The sequence below is a fragment of the Mesoplodon bidens genome (genome assembly GCF_964165515.1).
Source record: "Mesoplodon bidens genome assembly, chromosome: 13".
Taxonomy (NCBI): Eukaryota; Metazoa; Chordata; class Mammalia; order Artiodactyla; family Ziphiidae; genus Mesoplodon; species Mesoplodon bidens.
Genome location: NC_138169.1, coordinates 20,679,470 through 20,698,933, shown reverse-complemented (window position 1 = coordinate 20,698,933; position 19,464 = coordinate 20,679,470). Strand labels below are relative to the sequence as shown.

General features: G+C 45.0%; 1 protein-coding gene across 1 annotated transcript in view; it reads right to left on the bottom strand.

Moving 5' to 3' along the window:
* The window catches only part of SEZ6L (seizure related 6 homolog like), a gene marked incomplete at its 5' end in the record, with an annotated part of 201,064 nt that overhangs the window by 15,042 nt on the left and 166,558 nt on the right, over window positions 1–19,464 (bottom strand). The window contains 2 exons of the mRNA XM_081252580.1: window positions 11,293–11,484; window positions 14,214–14,408. Of these exons, the coding sequence (XP_081108706.1) occupies window positions 11,293–11,484; window positions 14,214–14,408 (387 nt within the window). The remainder of the gene's footprint in view (window positions 1–11,292; window positions 11,485–14,213; window positions 14,409–19,464) is intronic.

Sequence of the window (19,464 nt, the reverse complement as noted above, 5' to 3'; positions counted from 1 at the left end):
CTTCATGTAACTTAATGTTCATGTATTCCACAGTATTTCCTGTACCAGGCAGTGTCCTGGCCCTGCGGAGATAGAAAGTGACAAAGGACAAATTCTTGGACCTGGAGGTAAAGGAAGAGACTGACAGCAGGTCCAGGAGGATGAAGGGGAGGTGTCCTCAGCTGTTCTCACCTGGCTTCATAGTAGAATCACCCTAGGTTATTCAGTGAGCCGGCTCTGCCCCCTAAGGAATTTTAATCAGTCCCCCCCAAATATTCTTATTAAAGCTCCCCAGGTGATTCTAAAGTCCAGCCAGCAAAGAAGACATACTGATGGCCAAGAGGCACATGAAAAGATGCTCCACGCCGCTAATGATTAGAGAAACGCAAATCAAAACTATAATGGGGTACCACCTCACAGCGGTCAGAATGGCCATCATCAAAAAGTCTACAAATGGGCTTCCCTGGTGGCGCAGTGGTTGAGAGTCCGCCTGCCGATGCAGGGGACACGGGTTCGTGCCCCGGTCCGGGAAGATCCCACATGCCGCGGAGCGGCTGGGCCCATGAGCCATGGCCGCTGAGCCTGTGCTCTGCAATGGGAGAGGCCACAACAGTGAGAGGCCCGCGTATCACCAAAAAAAAAAAAAAAAAGTCTACATATAACAAATGCTGGAGAGTGTGGAGAAAAGGGAACCCTCCTACACTGTTGGTGGTAATGTAAATTGGTGCAGCCACTATGGAAAACAGTACGGAGGTTCCTTAAAAAACTAAAAATAGAGTTACCATATGATCCAGCAATCCCATTCCCTGAGCATATATACCCAGAGAAAATTGTAATTCAAAAAGATACATGCAGAACCATTTACAATAGCCAAGACATGGAAGCAACCTAAATGTCTATCGACAGATGAATGGATAAACATGTGGAATACACACACACACACACACACACACACACACACACACACCCGCCCCCCATGGAATATTACTCAGCCATAAAAAAGATGAAATAATGCTATTCGCAGCAACATGGATGGACCTAGAGATGACCAAACAAAGTGCAGTCAGTCAGACAGAGAAAGAAAGATACCATATGATATCACTTATATGTGGAATCTAAAAAACTGGTACAAATGAACTGATTTACAAAACAGAAATAGACTCTTAAAGTCCAGCCAGAACTTTAGGGCTGAAGGGTTTAGGGCTCAGAACTGCAGCTCTGGTGTCTTGACATGGTTAAGAAATTAATAATTTAATCCACTGATTTCCAAAATATTCAAATACCCATTCTGTACCAGATGACTTGCAAATATTATTTCTAATCCTCCCCTAAATCTTTAAAGATGGTAACAGTACTGACCAGAATAGCCAAAATTTACTGAGAGCATCCTATGAGCCAGGCACTATTTGGAGTTTTTGTATCCATAAACTCAGTTAATTATTCCAACAACCCCAGGGCACAGACATTGTTATGACTCTCCCCATTTTATATCGGTGCAAATGAAGCACAGAACTGTTGGGTATCTCGCTGGGTAACCTGTCAAGCTAGTTAGTGGGAGAGATAGGATTCAAATCCAAGTGGTCCAAGTCCACTGTTAATCACCGCACCATACAGCCATTTTACAGATGAGGAAACTGAGGCTCAGGAGAAGGTCTCTTGTGAAAGGTCCCACAAGAAGGAAGTGGCTGAGTTAAGATTTGAGTCTTTCCCTCCAAAGTCAATCCAATTCAATTTTGACCCGACCATCAGTAAGAGTCTGAGAAGAATTCCACATGGAATTCCACCTCTGGCAGAAACCAGCTGTCTTTGAAGGCATCTGTATTTATCTTCAGCTCCCAGAAGATGGCAGGAAAGTGATGAGGGAAGTGACTTGAATCTGAAATTGGAGGCCGGGATCCACTGTGTTACCCTGGGTGAATCAATTCATGTCTCTGGACTTCGCTTTTTCCTGCCTGCTACGTATACAGACTGGACCAAGACCCCACTCTTAAGCTGAGATGTGGCTGGTCAATGACATTCCTACACCGAGGAGGCACCCACACTTTGAAATAAGATGGTTTAAGGCAGGTTTTCTCAGCTTAGATGCTGCTGACATTTTGGGCTGGGTAATTCTTTGTGGTGGGGTTGTCCTGTGCCCTGTAGGATGTTGGGCAGCATCCCGGCCTCTGCCCACTAGATGCCAGTAGTACTCCTCTTCCCCTGTTGTGACAACCAATAGATGTCTCTAGAAACTGCCTTTGACAATTGTCCCCTGGGGAGCAGATTCACCCCTGGTTGAGAATCACGTGTCTAAGGTTTAAACAATTCTGACGGCAATCCGTGTGATTTCAACCTGTTCTCTCCCAGGAATTCAAGTGGCTTGGACTGATGGTCTTATAGACATAACCACAAACCTACCCTCATTTTTATCTTCCTGCCATTTCTCCCCTCCCTTTAAGTACAGGAAAAAATGTACATTTTTAGAGCACATTTGTACGAAACGCTCAAAATCAGGTTTCTTGGTTATTGCTATGAATGATTTGTAATACACTCTACAGTAGTGGAGCAGTGAAACTGAGTGGTAATTAGCAACCAGTGTTAACTGAGCACTTATTAGACACCAGACACACTGTTATGAGTATCTATATTGATGGTTGGCATGATCATTCTTTCTGATGAGGACACCGGCTTTGGCTTCTTCAAAGTCACGCAGCTGGCAAGTGGCAGGGCTGAGATGCAAACCTGACCTGCTGGATTTGAAGTCCTGTGCACTTAACGGTTCTGCTATAATGAAGGGCCCTTCTCCTGCCCAAATTCCCCGGGCTATTGTGAATTGCTCTGAGCTACTGCTTCCTCAGAGACAGGAATTTTTAAATGAAGAAGGGCACCCAGCTAGGGCCTGGCATGCTGGCTGAGGTGAGGCCGCTGGGGATGATTCATCAATGGAAACTTTTACTGTGGCCACCATCTGGCCATGTGGCTTCTATCCAGGTCAGGAAATCTCCACATCTCGTATTTGTGGTGTTCTGGGGGCAGGGCTGTGAAGGGCCAGAGCCTCCTGGGGAATCCCTACATGCCTCCCTGAAGAGCCACCCATAAAACCCTCACTGTCTTTGTCAGAGCCTCATTACTTTTCATGCTGTGGTTTATGTCTTCTGGATGGGACCCCCAGCAGCCATCTACCATGTCGCCACCAAAGAAGGGAAGCTGCAATAAAGCCACGAAACTCAATAAAGACTGCATTAGTATTGCTAACAGGGACGATGACAGTAATAGTAACAAATACTGTCATTTTTTGAGCCTGCTGGGCCCAAGGGATACAAGAACCAATTGGATACATTCCTAGCAAGCAAGGTATGTGTTTGAGTCTCTGAACATATAAACAGATCATTTTGATAAGCTGCAGCAAGTGCTGTGTAGCTATAGGAGCCATGGGAGTGCAGATGAGAGAAACATGACCTAGCCTAGGCAGTCAGGGAGGCCCTTCTGGAGGAGGTGATACTGCAGATCCATTGTTATTTCTTTCATAGACTTGTTTCTCCTCCCCCATCTTCAATAGACCCCAGGCTCCCTGACAATGCAGATTGTGTCTGTTTATATATTGCTGCATTTCTGCCATATTTTCAGGACCTAACACCAGTGTTCCCAAACTATACACCATGATGCCCCCGGGTGCCACCATGAACTCACAGGGGTGCTGTGAGATTTTTAAAAAATGTTGAGGAGACACAGTGACATCTTCCAGCCTCATGTGAACTCTTAGCTTGAGAAAGTTCACAGTTTTAACATCAGATTGAGCTACATTCTTTTTTTTTGGGGGGGGGTGCATATAGATTGTAGTTTATTTACTTTTTTAAACATCTTTATTGGAGTATAACTGCTTCACAATGGAGCTACATTCTTTTTGATGATGCCCCATCTTTGCAAAGGTAGGTTTTCTGTGGTTGCTGTGCTAAAAAGCAAGAACTGTGACAAAATCAGTGTGGAACAGGAGATGCAGGTGGCAGAGTCCAGTTTGATGCTAAGAGTTTGAGAAGTTTGGCAGAGCCCAGCAGGCACACACACTCCCGCAGCAGTAGTTGGATTATTACTGTAATTGTAAATAAGTGTTACTTAAGAACGAAATAAAAATTTTACAATCTTTTCTCTCAATTTATGTGCATTCCTTTTTCAAGCAGCTCCTAAGTTGTCAGGATATAGCTGCTTATTAAGTGATTTGGACCTAACTGCTTAATAAATAGAATTGTTAGGTATTCTGGCCTAGGAAACCTACGAAACAATCCTGACACTCCAAAGATACTGTGAGTTGAGAAAGTTTGGGAACCTCTGTCCTAGCATGCACCTGCAGATAAGAGGACTTGTTAAATGACCAAATTACATCCAACAAACCTGCGTGGTAGGAAGCAGTAATCCGTTTTCACAGATGGGGGCCCTAGGTCCAGAGAGAGCAAGCTACTGGTCCAAGGTCACACAGCAGAGCTGGAGGTGGGTCTGACAGCAAATTTCAGACTCTTCCCTCTACCTATGCCTGACCTGTCTGTTCTTGAAGTGGCCTGGGGTAAATGGACCAGGAGTGAAAAGACATGGCTTTGAGTCCCAGCTGGACCAAACGATGGCGTTGGCAAGTGACTGTGAACAGAGGCTGCAGATGTCCAGAGCTTATACGATTTGCTTGTTGGTGGAAAGTCTTGGTCAATGGTAGAGCCCCAGAGCTTCACCCGGGAACCAGGGCTGCAGAGTCCGAGGTAGGAAGAAGACACTTTGGGGGTTAGGCAGGCTTTAGCTGGAATCCTGGGTTTTCCCCTTCCCTGCTGTGTGACCTCAGGAAAGCTGCTCACCCTCTCTGGGCCTTCTCTGCCTGCTTTTAAGTGGACATGCAAACCATTCATGCAGTTTTGTGAGGGTTAAATGTGTGAATGTTGGGGAAGGGCTGGGCACAGCCAAGGTGCTCGTCAAATCAGGGCTGTTTCCTTGGTTCAGCAGAAGAAACATTTTAAAGCTGTTTTATTGGACTTCCCTGGTGGCAGAGTGGTTAAGAATCCGCCTGCCAATGCAGGGGACAAGGGTTCAAGCCCTGGTCTGGGAAGATCCCACATGCCGCGGAGCAACTAAGCCGTGTGCCACAACTACTGAGCCTGCGCTCTACAGCCTACTAGCCACAACTACTGAGACCGCGTGTCACAGCTACTGAAGCCCACTTGGCTAGAGCCTGTGCTCCGCAACAAGAGAAGCCACCGCAATGAGAAGCCCACGCACCGCAACGAAGAGTAGCCCCTGCTCGCCACAACTAGAGAAAGCCCATGTACAGCAACGAAGACCCAATGCAGCCAAAAATAAATAAATTAATTAATTAAAAAAAATAAAGCTGTTTTATGTCCAATAACCTTGTTAAAAATACTCTCAGAACCCAGATACAACCACCCCCTCAGTCTGGGCACCTCGCTGCTAGAATCTGACTATCCTCCTGCCTCGTGTGTCATCTCCCGTCGGCCTCACCTGCCTGGATCAATGCTGGAACCCCATGCTGGGTTCTCCTGACATCTGAGAGGAGGATGGCGTGCCTCCTGACATCCAGCTTGACTCGTGAACTCATTAGCATGGGTGTCAGGAACAACTTCTCACCAGAGCTCTGCAGATCTTGGGGAAAGGCAGCGGCCCCGGAGGGACCCGGGCTGCTTCTCGGAAACCCAGCAGGTGCTGCAGCCCAGAGGGTCTTTGGAGGCTGTGCCTCATTAGTAAGGTGCCTTTTCTTTCTTTTAAAAAAATATTTCCACCTTTCAGTATTTTAAAGGGGAAATGGGAGTTGTATTTGCTTCTTGGGCTGCTGTAACAAAGTGCCACAATCAGGGACCGTAGGACAACAGTCATTCCTTGTCTCATAGCTCTGGAGGCCAGAAGCCCTGCTCCCTCTGAAACCTCCGGAAGGCGGATGCTTCCCTGCCTCTCCCTAGCTTCTGGTGGTCTCTGGCAATTCTTGGCATCCTTGACTTGCAGGTACAACACTCCCATCACTGCCTCTGTCATCACGCGATGCTCTCCCTATGTCTGTGTCTCCATGTGAGTCCAAATTTCCCTCTTCTTGTAAGGACACCAGTCACTGGATTAACACCCACCGTAATCTGGTACGACCTCATCTTAACTTGATTATATCTGCAAAGACCCTATTTCCCCAAACCTCATGGTTACAGGCCCTGGGGGTTAGGACTTTGACATTGTTTTTTGGGGGACACAATTAAGCCCCAAACAGGAACCAACCAGTCAGTGTCAGAACTTGGCCCAAAGGTCTGGGGACTGGGAAGGGATGTGATGGTGGCTAAGGGGTTAGGACCATAGACTACAATTCCACTGGGACAGCCCTGTGTGAGTTTGCGCCCTGCCACCCATGGTGAAATGATGGCGGCGCCAGGCTGGTGGAAGGGATGCTGGCCTTGGAGATCAGAGCCCTAAATCGGAATCCTAGCTCTGCCCACAAAGAAGTTTGTGACCTTAGTCATACTTCCCTTTGAGAATCAATTTCCTTTACATACCCCCCTCCACACATGCATTTATATGTGTGTGTGCACATATATACATTCACAAAAATACATATATATATATATATATATATAATCTAGTTAGCAATGTATTTTACACATGATAACTACTGTTATCTGTATTTTCCTCTGAGTTTTAGTTTCCTTAATGTATACGTGCATGTATATACACACATACTGTACACATATATACATATATGTTCACAAATACATATAACATGCTTAGCAAAATGTCTTACACAGTTGATAGATAACAACTATTTTTATTATCTGTAAAATGAGGGCAGCTGTGTTTTATCTCAAGGTTATCCTCAATTGCATTTTATCTCCCAGATTCCCTTCAGCTCTGAAATTCTAGGACTCAGACTAAATTCTAGGACTCACTCAGACTAAATTCTAGGACTAAGGGTTGTGTGGTCCAAGATTCCCTGTTACTTGTGCAAACAGAATAATAAGGTCTCTCCTTTTCTGTGCAGAGCTTTTTACTGCGATGAATTCCCACTTGTCTATATTTGCTTTTGTTGCCTGTGCCTTTGGTGTCATATCTGTGAAATCATTGCCAAGACCAATGTCAGGGAGCTTTTCCCCTATGTTTTCTTCTAGAATTTTTACAGTTTCAGGTCTTACATTTAAGTCTTTAACCATTTTGAGTTGATTTTTGTGTATGGTGTCAGATAAGGGTCCAATTTCAAAGAAAACAATCAGTGAGAGAAATCTTGAATGTCCTGAATGAGAGAACATATTTGCAAACCATGTATCTGATAAGGGGTTAACTTCCAAAATACATAAGGAACTCCTACAACTCAATAGCCGACAAACAAATAACCCAATTAAAAAATGGGCAAAGGACTTGAATAGACATTTCTCCAAAGAAGATATACAAATGGCCAACATGTACACGAAAGATGCTCAACGCCATGGTCATCAGGGAGATGCTAATCAAAACTACAATAAGATATCACCTCACACATGGTAGGATGGCTATTATCAAAGAAACAAAAGACAGCAAGAGTTGGTGAGGGCATGAAGAAGAGGGAACCCTTGGTGGGAATGCAAAATGGTGCAGCTGCTATGGCAAACAGTGAGAAGGTTCCTCAAACAATTAAAGATAGAACAAGCATTATGATCCAGCAATCCCTCTTCTGGGTATTTACCCCAAATAACTGAAATCAGGATCTTGAAGAGATTTTAGCACCACTGTGTTCACTGCAGCACTATTTCCACTAGCCAAGATGTGGAAACAAACATCACTGATGGATGAATGGATACAGTAAACGTGGTGTATACATACAATGGCATATCATTCAGCTTTGAAAAAGAAGGAAATTCTGCCATATGTGACAACATGGATGGACCTCGAGGATATTATGCTGAGTGAAATAAGCCAGTCACAAAAGGACAAATACTGTCTGGTTCTACTTATAGGATGCATCTAAAATAGTCAAATTCAGGGACTTCCCTGGTGGTCCAGTGGGTAAGACTCCACGCTCCCAATGCAGGGGCCTGGGTTCGATCCCTAGTCGGGGAACTAGATCCCACATGCATGCCGCAACTAAGAGTCCGCATGCCTCAACTAAGAATCCACATGCCACAATTAAGAAGTCCGCATGCCGCAACTAAGAGTCTGCATGCCACAACTAAGAGTTCGCGTGCCACAACTAAGAAGTCTGTATGCCGCAACTAAGAGCCCACATGAAACAACTAAGAGCCCGCATGCTGCAACAAAGATCCTGTGTGCCACAACTAAGACCCAGCGCTAAGTAAATAAATAAATTTTTTTAAATGGAAATTTATTTTAAAAAATAGTCAAATTCTTACCATATGATCCAGCAATGCCACTCCTGGGCATATATCTGGACAAAACTATAATCCAAAAAGATATATGCGCCCTTATGTTCATAGCAGCACTATTCACAACAACCAAGACATGGAAACAACCTAAATGTCCATCAACAGATAAATGGATAAAGAAGATGTGGTACATATATACGATGGAATACTACTCAGCCATAAAACAGAATAAAATAATGCCATTTGGGGCAACATAGATGCAACTAGAGATTATAATGCAAAGAGAAGTAAGTCAGAAAGAGAAAGACAAATACCATATGATATCATGTATCCGTGGAATCTAAAATATGACACAAATGAACCTATCTGTGCAACAGAAACAGACTCATGGACATAGAAAACAGACTGGTGGTTGTCAAGGGGGTTGGGGGAGGGATGGGGTGGGAGGCTGGGGTCAGCAGATGTAGGCTTTTATATATGGAGTGGATAAGCAGCAAGGTCCTACTGGATGGCACAGAGAACCATGTTCAATAGCCTATGATGAACAATAATGGAAAAGTATAAAAAAAAGACTGTATATATATGTATAACTGAATCACTTTGCTGTATAGCAGTAATTAACTCAACATTGGAAATCAACTATGCTTCAAAAAAAAATCTTTTTAAAAAAGGTCAAGGGGCTTCCCTGGTGGCGCAGTGGTTGAGAGTCCGCCTGCCGATGCAGGGGACGCGGGTTCGTGCCCCAGTCCGGGAAGATCCCACATGCCGCAGAGCGGCTGGGCCCATGAGCCATGCGTGTCCGGAGCCTGTGCTCCGCAACGGGAGAGGCCACAACAGTGACAGGCCCGCATACCACAAAAAAAAAAAAAAAAAGGGTCAAATTCATAGAACCAGAGAGTGAAACGGTGGCTGCCTGGGGCTGGAGGAAGGGGAAATGGGGAAATTGCTTATCAACAGGCATAAAGTTCCCATTATGCAAGGTAAGTAACTTCTAAAGATCTGCTGTACAACACCATGCCTCTGAGTTAATGATACTCTATTCTACACTCAAAGATTTGCTAAAAGGGTCCATTTCATGTTGTGTTCTTACCACACCCTCCCCCTTTTTGAGAAGAGAAAATGGGAACCCAGAAACATAAATCTTCCTCTAATAAAGGAATCAGATGTCAATTAAGGAAAATCTATGAAGTAGATGATGTACACTTAAATTTTTCATTTATTTGGGTCTGTGTGATAAATCCCTTTTGTGGGCTGAGAAACCTGAATTTATGGACTACCACAGGGGACCCTGGCCTTGGCTGCCTCACAAATAGAAGGAGAGGAAGGTCTCCTCAGAGTTTGAATTTGACCATGTTCTGTTCTTTATCAGAAGCAACGAACATCTCTGCTATTAATTAATTATGTGAATGTGAATTAATGCATGTGACTGCTCAGAATGTGCCTGGCATACAAAAAGTGCTCAGTAAGTACAGGCATACCTTGTTTTATTGCACGTTGCTTTACTGTGCTTCACAGATACTGGTTTTTTTTTTTTTTTTTTTTAACAAATTGAAGGTTTGTGGCAACCCTGCATGGTCAGATGAGGGTTAGCATTTTTTTTTTTTTTAAGCAATAAAGTCTTTTAAAATTAAGGTACATACTTTTTTTTTTTTTTAGATGTAATGCTATAGCACACTTAATAGATTACAGTATAGGCTAAATGTAACTTTTATATACACTAGGAAACCCAAAATTTTGCTTTATTGCAATATTTTCTTTTATTGTGTTGGTCTGGAACTGAACCCACAGTATCTCTGAGGTCTGCCTGTATCTGTTTATCCCATGGAAAAGGACAAGGATTTTCTTGCTTTCCAATTGTCTTCCAAACAGTGAATGCTTTTGTCCATCTAAATGGCAGGGCTGCTTGTTTGTGGCCATGAAAAAACTCCACAAAGCCTGTTTTGATACTTGTGAGAAGTGACAAAACACAGCTACTTCAGGAGAGAGTCACGTCCTTAAGTTACACGCTGTTCATCACATAAGATGTAGTTTACAATAAACATAAACATACAATAAACATCTATTCTTTTGTTGTTGTTTAAAGTCTGATTCCCCAGCACTATCGAGACCTCAGTGCAGCTCTGGGAGCTTGGGCTGCCTGTGCCCTTAATGGATCTCTTCAAAAAACACTCATAAAATAGCAGTGCAGCTGACATCTCTAAACCCCAGGTATCGTGTGAGGCTTTGTTCCTTCTGCAGAGCCTCACGCTTTTCTTAAGCAATGGGTCCGATCCCTGTCAGCACATCAGAAACCTTGGGAAGCTTTTGAAACTCATGATACACCCCAGACCAATTGCATCCGAATCTCCAGGGTGTTTTAAAACATCCTAGATGATTCCCATGCGCCATCGAGGCTGAGACCTCCCACCCTCCGCCCCAGACCCCTGCTCTCCACCTCCTCTGCCTGGTGAGAATATGCAGTTACTCTTCCATTCTCAGAGTGACCTTGGAAGCCTTTTTTTGAGTTCTTATGGTAGAGAACCCCCCAAAGTGTTTTTTTAACCAAACGTTTGCTTTGATGGCCCCGTAGAAGAGGTCAAAGAGAGTCTAAATCACTCTATTTACTGCCCTGCGGACTGCTCAATTTTAATCATTTAGAGTCAGGCAGGCCTGGGTTTGCCTCTGGCCTCCTTCTTAACTGACTAGCTGTGTGATCTGGGGCCATGATTTCACCTCTTTGAACCTTAGTATCCTCTTTGGAAGATGGAGACAGTACTGCCATGCTCACAAAGCTACCCAAGGAAGAAGAGAGGGAAATCTGGTAAAGGACTCAGCACACTGCCTGATAAACTTACCATAACTGTTAGAGTAGCCATGCCCTCAATCCCTGTTAGCTATTGTTGGGGGACAGCGATAATAAACGTTCCCAAGAGTGGGTACCGCCTCCTAGGAGCCCAGCCCTCCACCAGGAGTAAGAAGAAGCCAACCCCCAGATGCATCCCGGAGGCTCAAGCCAATAAAGAGGACTCACAAACACAGTGGGGCAGGCGAGAGGTCCAGATGGGCGTGCCGGTTTCACGGCTGTAGCAGGTCAGGAGGGAGCTCCCTTCCAGCACGAAGCCCGTGTTGCAGGTGTACTGGATGGTGGTGCCCACCAGCAGCACGGGGTCCGAAATCAAGCGGGTCGAGTGGTCTACTTCCCCGGGATCGGTGCAGTACATAACTACACGAGATAAAACCAAACCAGGTGGGTGTTAGGGCCTGATGACCACTGGTTTGCTGAGAACTACAGAATGATCTAGAACATTTCCTCACTTAGTTCTTTCCCTGTTTGAAAGACACTGCATGCGGCTGGAGAACAGGCCAGGACAAAAGAGACTTGAATTTAATTTTCACTTTTAGGAATTTGCCCAAAGAAATGTTTGCATCAGGGCCCAAAGACCCACATCCAAGGCTGCACATTGCACATAATAATATTATACTTGTAATGGTTAAAAAGCAATCCTTTAACAGAAGAGGAGTTAAATATCAGGCAGCAACCATTCCATGAAATCCTGACCAACCACGAATGAGAACAAAGTGCTCTTTCCCACTGCTTTCTTTGTAGTACTTAACTATAGGAAAATAAGCATCCATTACATTCTTTCATTCATTCACTCATTCATTTATTTGGTCTCACTGTGTCGCTTGTGGGATCTTAGTTCCCTGACCAGGGATCGAATCCCAGGCCCAGGGCAGTGAAAGCACGGAGTACTAACCACCGGACTGCTAGTGAAGTCTTAAGTGTCCATTACTTTTAAGTTAAAAAGTCAATATAGATAAAAGGAGAATAATAAACCAATTAAAAAGGAATGAAGTATGGAAAAGAGAGAAACTGAGTTTTAAATTGACAACTGTAATGTAAATTTTGCACTGTGACTCATGATACACTATTGTTAATATTTATGCAGAGAGGAAACATCTTAAGACTAAATAAAACCTATTTCTCATTGTGCTGCAAAAATAAAAATAAAAAGGAATGAAGCAGATCACATGTGTGATATGAAAAGATGTCTATTTCTGAATTGAAGAAAAAAGCTGTTGCAAGGCAGTTTCTAGAAACTGATGCCTATTATGGTAAAATATCTGTATCTGCAGCTATTTCTATATGTGTATCCATATATATCTCAACATACACAATACACACACACATGCGTATTTACGAATGTGTGTAACAGACAGATACATACATATGCAATTGGAGTAAGACAGAATAAACTTTTGAGAGTGGCCTCATTGCTAGAGAGCAGACCATAGGGATTTTCACTTTCTACCTCATTATTTTACTACCACTTGATTACCGTATATTTGTTACTGGCACAATTTTAAGATACAGTTATATATTTACATCTTTTAATGTCAAGAGTGGAGCTTAACCAATGAAAGGTGGTTATAACATTCAGGGACTTCTAGGTGGGACCCCACTGTTCTAGGAGGTTCTTCTGCTCTCATTTCACTAGAAGAGAAGCATTTTGGTGGGTCTGTGTCTTGAACGCAGAGTGAGCGTGGCACCCAGCCTGGGAACATAAACACACAGGCACACAACAGGCCCAATACACATTTATTTGCTCTACTTTGGGCCTTTTCTTGGCAAAAATTGAGGCAGGGGAGGGGACCCCCCCCCCCATAGAGAGCTAGTTATGTCCCCTCCAAGCCTTTAAAAATGTTTAAAAAATAATGATGATGATGTAGACTGCATTAGTGGGTTCGTGATGGATCTCTCTTAATTGTACATCTCACTGTCCATTTTTATTTTCTATCACAATCCACACACATACACACACCCCACATTCTGTTGCAGAACAAATCGATGTGTTTGTGTAGCTGGTTTTATGGACCTTCAGCGAGTTCTTTCATGTTTCCCACCATTATAATTTTCCTTGATGTTGGAATGTTTATGACAGGAATTGTATGTAGTCCCCCCATGCTCTCCTTCCCTGACAGCCTCTTTCTCTGCAGTACTTAATATTTCTTCTTGGGCAATTGGTGACTTAAGTCATGCTGAACAGATCTACCAAAGTATCACCAAGGATCCAAGGATTCCCAGGAAGAAGACTGCAGACTAGAGTTTTATGTAGGAGGTGGGAAGCAAATGGAGGAGGGGAGAGGCCAAATTTAGCTCCCCCCACCCCGATACTAAGACATCAGGGTAGAAACCATTAGAGGCACTTCCTGTCGCTACCCCTCTTCAAGACGCTAAACTCAGCTATCACTAGACCCACTTGGCCTGCACTGAGGCCAGCACTCAGGGGAGCAGGCAGAAGGAACCAGGGGACAGGGGGGGATGCTGTCTGGATAAAGTCAGCTACCTACCAGTGTCTACTTCAATGTAAATGCAAGAGAAAGACCACTGAAGGTTTAGAAACAAGGAGAAGTTTTCTTGTTTCTCTAGATACCTTCACTAAGGCATTGCCAGAAAATTCAAGCTACTTCTTTTAAAAAATTATCATCGATCAAACTATTTCCATTTTGGAAATGCTGAGAAAATAAAACGTGCCTTAAAAAAAAAAAAGTTGGCTTCCTACCATAGGGGTTTTGAACTGGGGCTCCTAGGGCCAACTTAGATTTGTTTTGCTTGGCTGCTGCAGGTATTTAACGACTTGAATTTGAATGATGTTTTTACACAGGCTACATATATTCCTGCTGACTGCAGTCCACACCATTCCCTAATGTCTCACACCCAGCCTGCTTTACTTATTTCCATTATCTGCCAGGCTTTTGAAACCACCTGAGTCTGAGATCCCTGCCCTTGGGCTACAAAACGACATTGGTGAACAGCACCGGTGTGTTGGTGGAATAGAAGAGAGGCCAGATTCTACACTGAATAGCTCCTCTGCATCCATGCAAAAAAATACTCCATGGGAGGGATTTTCCATCCAATGACCTAGAGGAAAACAACAAGACTACTCTTACTTTTCTCACAAAATGGGGGATCGCTGCTCCAGCTGAGGTCCCACTGGCAGGTGAGGGTGTCGCTCCCCACGATGTCATAGCCGGGGTCACACTGGTAGGTGATTCTGGCTCCCCTCACGAGCTCTGTATGAGAAGTGGTTTTCCAACCATTCTGGATCTCAGGCAAATCTGAGCAGGAGTCGTTCCTTGACACCTCTTTAAAACAAAAACATCATCCTTAGATGCGGAGGTGGCCTTGTTGCTGGGGGTTCCTTTTATGAATGTCAGACGAAAGAGAAAATAGAAGAAAAAGCCCCCAGAAGTAAGCAACACAACTTCTGAAATCCCTTAACCTGCAAGAACTCTTCTCTAGGGGGATTTTACAATGACTTCTTCCCATTTTGGATGTGGAACCTCCAGCCAAGCCATCAGAGGACTGCAGCCCCAGCTGATATCTTGACTATAACCTCATGACAGGCCCCAAATCAGGACCGCCCAGTATTAACTCCTGAATTCCTGACTCACAGAAACTGTGAGATAGTGAACGTTTATTGTTAATTTGGGGGGGTCATCTGTTACGTAGCAATAGGTTGCTACTATACTCAGCCTTATCCTAAGAATGTCCATAAATCTATGGGTTTGATGGATTAGTCATATACATTTTTGTAATGTAGACTAAGATAAACACGTAGCTATTAAGAAAGAAATAATTATTGGTTGCATTCTTCAAATCACATCGCCTACCATCAGCGAACATTAACCATACTCCAGAAAATGCTACACACAGCTTATCGTCACAGAATCTTCCTCTGGAATAATTCTGTTTTCCCCCTGCAAACTTTTGTTACTAAGGTAGCAATCCAAAGCCCACTATTATCACTCTCGCTTCTAAGTGCGCACTGCACAGATTTTGAGAAGAGGGCTAATTATGCCATGTAATTAATTTGCGGCTCTTATGTGCTTCTGGGGAAAGCAAAGCACCTCCATTGTCTGCAGGAAAGTCATTCTGAGAAACAAGCAATGGCTTTTCCCGGGATTTCATCATGATTTTATTTGGGGGAAGGAGATCTCCTGGGTGTCCGCAAGAAGAAGGGGAGCGGGAAATGGCTTCTAGAATTGCTTTGTGGGGAACAGGAGCCTCTATTTTTAGGCCTTTGAAAAATCAGCCAAGCCCTGGATTTGGGACACAGCTGCAAATGTTCAAACTCTGGATGAAAGAGGAGAAATGGGGGCAAATACGGGATATGTGGTCTGCCTTGTGCCAGATGCTTTGGGACTGAGAAAGGTTTGCTTGTCTGACTTTTCAAGATGAGCCGGCATGGCTATACATTTCCATGGGCCCTCCCGTCTCCTCCGTAGCATTCATCGCATTTGTCATTCTCAGCGGCTGCCACCATGCAGCAGAGCCTTGATTCAAACCTTGGCCCCACTGTCTACTAACTGGGTGGTTTTGGCTAAGTCACTTAACCTTCTGTTTTTCAGTTCCCAGACTCTACCCACAGAGACCCTGATTCAGGAGTCTGCATGTTCACCAAACACCCTAGGCAGAGCTTCTGGAATTATCTGTTCCTATGAACCTTTGTTAACTTTGCTTAGAATGAGAAAACTGGCCCAGGAGTCAGAGAACTTCCCTTCTAATCCTCTTTCTTTATTTTAGAAGCTGTGTGACTCCAGTCATGTCAATAAACGTCTCTGAGCCTCACTGTCCTCAATCAGAGAATGGAGACAAGAATCATGACCCTGTCTATCCCTAGAGGCAAGATGAAAACTAATTAATGTGCAGGATACGAGAGAATAACACTAAGACAAGTTATATGGTTTCATTGATTTGTTTGACTAAGATGTTGTGAGTGCGTACTATGTGCCAGGCACCAGGAATATAGAGATCTGAAGTCATGGTTCCATGCTCACAGTCAAGATCAGCACCATGGTACAACTTTTGGGCAAAAGAAATACCTAAATGTACTGAATACATACCACCACTTCACAGTCTTATGCTCATGGCAGACATCACTAATCAACCATAGCAATCTCTGTCTTTGAATCAAGCTGAAACCTCCCAATCCTTCTCAACACAACATTCCAGGGAGCTGGAATTGGAGCTTGATTGGAGTTGACCTACAATATGGAACTTATTTATTATCCTGGGATTAGAGGAATAAACATACAAGTGACCAATATCTCTTTGAAAAACACTGCTTGCTTATCTCTGCTTTTTAATTCCCTTCCCTCCCACGCACTTGACGACAGACAACAGCAAAACATAAGAAGCAGTGAGAAGAATGGGCCTTTGCTTCTGTCTGTGCAAAGGAGAATTATGGGAAGTCAGAACCATGTAGGCCCAGTGTTCTTACATGGAAGGTTCTGACAGCAATCAGAGCAGATAAGCCTCGGCCACTTTCCAGAGCTGGGGTCAGGCCTTGAGATCAGTGTAGGAGCTTTAGTATTCTCTAGATGAGGGGCTTCCCTGGTGGCGCAGTGGTTAAGAATCCACCTGCCAATGCAGGCAACATGGGTTTGAGCCCAGGTCCAGGAAGATCCCACGTGCCGTGGGGCAATTAAGCCCGTGCGCCACAGCTACTGAGCCTGTGCTCTAGAGCCCACAAGCCACAACTACTGAAGCCCGTGTGCCTAGAGCCCGTGTTCCAGCACAAGAGAAGACACCACAGTGAGAAGCCTGCACACCGCAACAAAGAGTAGCCCCCGCTTGCCGCAACTAGAGAAAGCCCGTACGCAGCAACGAAGACCCAACGCAGCCAAAAAAGAAAAAACGAATTCTCTAGATGACAGCAGAAACCCCTAACCCTTCCATCTGATCCCTCTACTGGATGGGAGTTGCATCTGTGTCTGGTTAAATCTAGACCCAGGGTAGCAAATACCTCGCCCGTGCCCATGACAGACATCACTAATCAATCACGGCATTCTTTTCCACTGACTTCAGGCATGGCCTCCTCTGAAAACAACATGGTCTTCAATCCAGGTAGTCACTGGCAATTGATTGACATCAGAATTAAATACAAAGGCCCACTTTCCTTCTCTGTGAAATTAACCTGTGTTTCTTTAAGAGAAATAAGAAAAAAGTTGAGCTGTTCTCCCTTTTTGTGTTACCCATATTAGCCAGGCTGTGTACCCCTGGGAAGCACTCTCTGAAATCCTGTGCTCATCAGCATATGATCCTGATATTGTCTGTTAATGGGACTCTTCCATTTTCACTAACTGGCTCAAGGGCAGGGAGAGAATTCTATTCATTCCTGTATCCTGATGACTAGGACAGGGCCTAGCATGAAATTTTGTGAACCAAACTCTCTGGAAAATGGAGATAATGCGTTTGAAGATGAAATAAAATAATATATGTAAGAGTGCTTGCTAACTGCAAATTGTCACATGAATCTAAGTTTCAGCTTCAATTAACAAGAGCACCTCCTCTTCAAAATATTGCCAAACTGAACAATGGCCAGGCTTTCTGGTCAACCTTGGGCAGCCTTGGATAGAGTCATATTTCTGCCATCAAGCTGAATGCAGTTTTGCAAGACTGACTCGGGCACCAGAGGAGACAAATGAGCAAAAATATGACCTCATCTTCCAGTAGGGAGGGAGGCGGGGAGGAATGGTCTATGGAGACAGACTGAAGCCAAGTCACCAGAAACTTTCCCTCCAAAGGCAGCCGACTCTGGAGGGCACATTGCCTGGACAGCCTCTGCCCAGGGCATCCCCCAGTGAACAACGCGTGGAAAGTGGCAGCAGTTACACTCTGAACATACCCAGCATCGCCATCAAGGGTAAAAAGACCCCTGAGTCACATAAAAAAAAAAACAGTGCTTGTGATTGCTTCTCTGAGAGGTACCTGCAGAGCAGAGCGGGGACAGGAAGTGTCCACCAGCTGGAAATAAAGAAAAGCAAGAGACTTATTTTCATATGCATGAGGCTCCTTGAGACAGCCAATGGTCAGGGAACTAGCCTGTATTCTGGAGGCAGGAGGAGATACAAAGAGAACACTTTGTATGAGCTAGAGATGGGCAAATCTTCAAGCCAAGGGGAAGAACCAAAGACACGGAATCGTGCTCAAGCCAGAGGGTCTTTGGTGGTGGCAGAGAGACTTGGCAGGATCAGTCCTCCTTTTCCCGGTTCCATCTTGGAGACCAAGACGTCAACCTCTTCCCTGGGGGGTGCAAGCAAGTCCCCTAACTGCTGGCTGAATCCTGCCCATTGAAATCCTCAGGAGGCAAGCACCCACCATCCTGGATGCCAAAAGAAGTTAGGTCTTCTCTACCTAACACTGTGTCTCCCAGGTTCTCTGCTATTGCCAAAAATATTGGGGGTAGAGAAACCCTAAGAGCTGGAAGCCTGGATGTGAGCCTCAGGTCCGCCCCTGATGATCAAGTCCCTCATCCTTGGTGGTCCAGGGCTTCTTGTGCTGTGACGAGACAGGGCTGGACCAGACACTGTCAGTTCAAGTCCCTTCCAGGGCTGGGATCAGTGGGACTTCACAGTGTTCTGGTCCCGACTGCTGGCGAGGATAGCAGCTTGGACTAGGGTGGTGGGCGTGGATAGACGGAGAAGAGGACTTGGATCTGAGACAGATTGTAGCAGTAGAGCTGAGCGGAGGGAATGGATACAGGGGAAGCAGCCTGAGAAACCAGGAGAGTCGTGGTCCCGCCTCCTGGGCTGGGCAGACAGCAGGAGCAGTGAGAGGTGGTGAGGGCAGGGGGGCAAAGAGGTCGCTCTGCTCTGTCCGTGCTAAACCCGAGCTGCCAGTGAGACGTGCAAGAGCGCGGTGAGCAGGGAGCTGGAGAGATCTGGAGTTCACGGGAGAGGTCAAGGCTGTAGGTACAAACTAGGGGTCAATGGAATATAGATAAGCATTGTTTAAAACCATGGGCCTGGATGACAGCACACAGAAGGCAGGACAGGGTCCAGGATGGGACCCTCCAAGGTTTAGAGCTTGAGCAGAGCAGAGGAGGGGGATGGAGCCAGGAATGAATAAGGGGGAGTTTCAGGGTGAGGAGTGAGGAGGGAAGGGTGTGGGTGGATGAAATAATTAAGAAGGGGGTACTGGATGGTCACGTGTGAACTTAGTTTGAACTTTATAGCAGGATTTTTTTTTTTTGTGGTACGCAGGCCTCTCACTGTTGCGGCCTCTCCCGTTGTGGAGCACAGGCTCCGGATGCACAGGCTCAGCAGCCATGGCTCACGGGCCCAGCCGCTCCGCGGCATGTGGGATCTTCCCAGACCGGGGCACGAACCCGTGTCCCCTGCATCGGCAGGCGGACTC